We start from the raw sequence: 4,800 nt of genomic DNA, 5'->3' as shown, positions 1-4,800 counted from the left end.
TAGAAGAAGGTCACCTACTCCAACTGGCTTTGCATCATTCAATCCAATGGAGTGAACTAGTGAGGCAATTGCAGCAAGGCTCGCCAACTTCCTCAAGTTTGTGCCCACCCCTGGGTTCAAACCGCCAAGAAAGAAGTGATTATGATCCTAGCTTTAGGTTGAAATTCTGAAAGTTTGTAATATTTTGTGAAACAATTATCTTAGTCTTTTTTGTTTGGTCATGGTGATTCACAGACACCTCTGCAACTTTTAAATACTAACTAAGTTGCTGGAATCTAGCTGAAACAATGCTCAGTATTTTTTTGCTTGTTATTGTCATCAATGCATTATTGCAGAATTTTATATGAACTAGTGTTATTGTCATTCAGTTATGAATTGTGCCTTATGTAAGCTTTTCCTATTGTTGCTTATCCATAACATAATTGGGTGTTCAATTATGTTTACAAAAACAAAACCAAATAGTCATTCAATATATCAAAAATAATCTAATGTCAATTACATTGTTCATAAACTGGATTACACTGGTTCTGTGTTTAAGTTCTCAGCCTAATCAAACCTTCAACAGTAACATTAACACAAACACAAATAACACGAATACCCCTAAACCAAGCACTTGGACCATCAGCTTTACATTTCTCACATATGCTTCCAGTTTGCCCACCTTCCATGCAATGTTCATCTTCATCCCACCATGCTCATCTTCTTCATCAGACTTCAGCAGCACCTCATCCTGTACAGAATCTGCCCAGACAAATAACACACACCAATTCTTTTCACTAGTCTGCAAATATGCATCAACTTTATCAAACAACTACCTCAACTAACCAACACTAGAAATTTCATCCAGTAAATGCACTCACGTTATAATTCGAACACCCGAAGAACGGCTTATTAGGATGACTCTCCTTCCCTGACCACCGAAGGACAGGCCTGCACCCACAACCACACCACTCTGGAACTACTGAACGCCGGCTACGCACATTTTTCCCTCTCCAGTTTTTGGTCGCAGATGAGCGATTCGACCTTCGAGAAGCGTGACTGTCACTCATGGCGGGAGAGGACGAAAAAGAAGAATAAGAGGAAGAGGGAAGAAGAGCTTGAGCTGGACGACGAACCAATTCACAAAGGAAGAGGGAAGAACAAGTTTAGGGTTTATAATTGGTACCAGGGACTAATTCAGGGAATTCGGAGATTCTTTGATGATACTCCACATCAGCTAGCCGTTTAAGGCTGCCTCACGTGGACCATAAGCAGCCAGCTCAGTGCTCCGGCTGCTGAGTCACGCCGGAATTGGATGGAAGAACCAGGATTTCGTACAGAGCTCAATCTGAAGGGTGCAATTAGAGCATTTCAAAAGTCAGGGATAACATTGGTGCACGGGCTCAATCTGAGGGACCATTTTGGGATTTTACTCGTAGGTGATTTTGAATTAGTTTTACAGGATTTTGCTGTCCGCTTTAAAGCTTTTCTGACATTGTTTGAAGGATAAGATGCTTTACCAGTAATAACATTAAGCTTTAAAAACTGTGTAGATGGTTGTGTGATCTTTTAAAGCTTTTGAGGAGGCTTTATGATCTTTGGAAGGGCTCCATGATATCGTGAGGTGGTATAGAATTTAACGATCCGAAAACGTTTGGACCATTAAATGGTTCAATAACAAAAATAAGTTTTTTTTTTAAGTTTTTTAATAATTGCTAAATAATTCTTATTTAATTTTAACTATAATTTAATCTTTCATATATTATTTAATTATAAAATTTATCCTCTATTTTATAGATTATTTAATTATTTAATTATATATTATTTAGGGTAAAAAATAGATATAAGCCAAGGGAGATGATATTTACGCAAATCAGCCAAATGAGATTCTCGTTCATCAATCAACCAAAGCGAACTATTATGTAATTCGAATCAATAAAATTCGAATTACACTTCAACATAATTCGAATGGACCTATTTCGAATCATTCAAACAATTGCTTGTAAGTAATTCGAATCAAGTTGCAACGAATTACAATAGCATAGTTCGAATTATATCAATTCGAATTACTAGCAGCACGTGACACGTAGGGAGTTCGAATCATATTGATTCGAATTACTCGTTTTTCGTTTCATGTGGTAATTCGAAATGTGTTGATTTGAATTACATATATATAGTGCGAATGAGGATGATTCGAATTACTGTGAACCAGACCTGTATATATATGATGTGAACGTCAGTTGCTCTCATTAGAGGGATTCCAGATGGCTAGTGAGGATAGTTTTCTGTTGTTGGTTCACCACAGAGGATCGATTAAGAGAAAAACTCGGTCCGGTGTGAAGTTCATCGATAAGGATCCTCTCTGTATTATCGTGAGGCCTACGACGAGCTATGATGACATTGTTAGGTCTGTACTACCGAAACTTGGTCTGGAAGGTGTAAAAAGGGTTAAGAAATTTTTCTATCGCATTCTAACCACGGTGCTCCAAGATATCGTGAAGTACGATTGTTTCACGATTGGCAGTGATGAGGACTTGCAGGTCATGTTTCATTATCGCTGGCAGTTTCCTGAGGTGAGGACACCAGAGCTGTTGGCAAAGTTGATTGATGTGGTATCCAGCTCAGGGGGTTCGAACCGGAATACCAACACTTTAGCCACGGTGGCCGGTTCTAGCTCGAGACCTGCCGTTGCTTCTTCCTCCGTTCCTGCGTACGAGCCACACATCCATCCTGTCGCCTCCCCTTCGTTCGCTGTTGATCTCAACGGCAGTGTTGGTGACGAGGTTAGAACTGGGGAATATCTTCCGACCTCAGTAGACTGTGCTGCACCTACTGGTGTTGGTGACGGATTGTTTGATGATCCAGAGGACGATGATGTTGAGCCAGATATGATTGCTGATGACAGTGGCGATGATATTGGAGCGAGTGACCCGGGAGGGGCTGCAAGTGGTTCTAGCTCTGGCACACAGCAGTACCCTCCACATTTTCAGCATTGGACCTGGATGCCATGAGGCAGGAGGGTCTTCCTGGCCAGCCTGCTGGATTTGGCGCTAGAGATGCGGAAGGGTCTGCTGGTCTGACAGAGTTCCAGGTTGGTCAGTAATTTCAGGATAAAGATGAGGCTCTGTTGAGTGTGAAGACTTACAGCATCCGCCGAGGGATACAGTACAAGGTAGTGGAGTCTGACTATCGCTGGTACGTGGGCAAGTGTTCTGAGTTTGGCAATGGGTACACATGGTTGATTCGGCTGAGTCTCCGGCAGCGCAAGGGGATTTGGGAAGTCAAACGGTACAATGGACCGCATACGTGTCTCGCAACCTCCATCTCCAGCGACCACACGAGTTTGGATTATCATATGATAGCGACCCTCATTATGCCAATGGTTAGGGCGGATGCATCCGTTAACATCAAGGTGCTCCTAAATGCCACGGCCGCACACTTTGGGTTCAGGCCGACGTACCGAAGGGTCTGGCTGGCGAAGCAGAAGGCTGTTGCCGTCATCTATGGTGACTGGAATGAGTCGTACAACGAGCTCCCTAGGTGGGTGTTAGGAGTCCAGCTGACCATGCCTGGTACTGTTGCAGTCCTTAGGACTAGCCCTGTTCGAGTTGGGGGACAGCTGGATGAGTCTCAGGCTTATTTTCACAGGCTGTTCTGGACGTTCCCACCTTGTGTAGAGGCATTCCATTATTGCAAGCCGTTGGTGAGTATTGATGGCACCCATCTATATGGCAAGTATTGACGGCACCCACATGCATACAATGTCAATATGGTAGCGCATTCATGAACGATTCGAAACCGTATAAAATTACAGGCGAAACTGGAAATAAATAAAATAAAGATGCAAAGTAGACTGCGAACGTGGTACCTCGAGGCCAGTGGCCAGCTAAACGCATCATACCCAGCAGGCCTAAATCTCAGAAATTGCCAAAAGATCCAGGACTGAAGTAACTGTAACGGCCTAGCTAACTTCACGACATGTCTGTTGGCGACTCGGCACATGCACTGGTACAACCATGCTAGTGCCGCCGACCCCCAGCTGTAGCCGCCCATCTCCTCAAGCCTAGCCACGAACGGTAGCCATCTGATGTGAATATGATTGCCGGACTTGTCGGCAAACAGTTGGGTGCCCAACAACATCATGATATAGGCACGAGCAAAGCGCCTCACTGTCTCCTCATCCACCCCCTCGGGACACTCGCCAAATGTCTCCTGGAACCAGGTGCAGTTCACTGCGAACTTTTGAATTTGGTTCACCGGAGGTAACACACCGAGCAACTCCTGGAACCACTGCCAAGCTGGCCGGCCACCCTGTATGTATAGGTGGAAGTCTGTCAGGCAACCACTAACGTAATGTCCGTCCACTGGCAACCCCAACTGGTACGCGACATCCTGAAGTGTGATCGTGCACTCTCCGAATGGCATATGGAACGTGTGCGTCTCCGGACGCCACCGCTCGACGAATGCACTCACAAGGGGCTCGTCTAATCGGAACCATCTGTCATTCAGTCTCGCAAGATGGTATAATCCGACCATCTGCAAGTACGGAATGTACCTCTCATCAAGTCACATCCCCTGCTGCCGCCGCATGCTCGATATGCAACGCCGTGGCTGCGCATTACATGGACCGCATAATTAGAACGAATTACAAAACTACTCATATATAAAATTTACGACATAAAGAACCAACAAATAACACATGAAATAGAAGATATAGTAAACCACTACCAAAAATGCATACTGAAACGGCAAACATAGACTGCTTCTAAAACTTACACGCAAAAGCAAAATGTAGTAAACCACTATCAAAACCGTATCATA

The 4,800-nt window shown here is 44.0% G+C and overlaps 1 protein-coding gene across 1 annotated transcript; it reads right to left on the bottom strand.

Annotated features, from left to right (window-relative positions):
• Nucleotides 1-3,666: 3,666 nt before the first annotated feature.
• Nucleotides 3,667-4,515, bottom strand: LOC140181287 (protein MAIN-LIKE 1-like). Its single transcript, XM_072224822.1, has 3 exons — nt 4,118-4,515; nt 3,881-4,063; nt 3,667-3,799 (listed from the first exon to the last, which is right to left on the bottom strand). Exons 1-3 carry the CDS (start codon nt 4,513-4,515, stop codon nt 3,667-3,669), a joined length of 714 nt encoding a protein of 237 aa, XP_072080923.1.
• Between the last annotated feature and the right edge of the window lie 285 nt (nt 4,516-4,800).

This window comes from Arachis hypogaea, chromosome 18, assembly GCF_003086295.3.
Source record: "Arachis hypogaea cultivar Tifrunner chromosome 18, arahy.Tifrunner.gnm2.J5K5, whole genome shotgun sequence".
In the NCBI taxonomy this organism is placed as follows: domain Eukaryota; kingdom Viridiplantae; phylum Streptophyta; class Magnoliopsida; order Fabales; family Fabaceae; genus Arachis; species Arachis hypogaea.
This window is presented reverse-complemented; position numbering and strand designations above follow the sequence as displayed.

What these genes read in the sequence shown, in the direction of transcription:
- LOC140181287 (XM_072224822.1), bottom strand. Translation starts at nt 4,515, where the DNA reads ATGGTCGGATTATACCATCTTGCGAGACTGAATGACAGATGGTTCCGA. An exon ending in GCTCGTGCCTATATCATGAT is followed by an intron (nt 4,064 to 4,117) that starts GTTGTTGGGCAC and finishes TATTCACATCAG; the next exon opens with ATGGCTACCGTTCGTGGCTA. An exon ending in CTGAGATTTAGGCCTGCTGG is followed by an intron (nt 3,800 to 3,880) that starts GTATGATGCGTT and finishes ATTTATTTCCAG; the next exon opens with TTTCGCCTGTAATTTTATAC.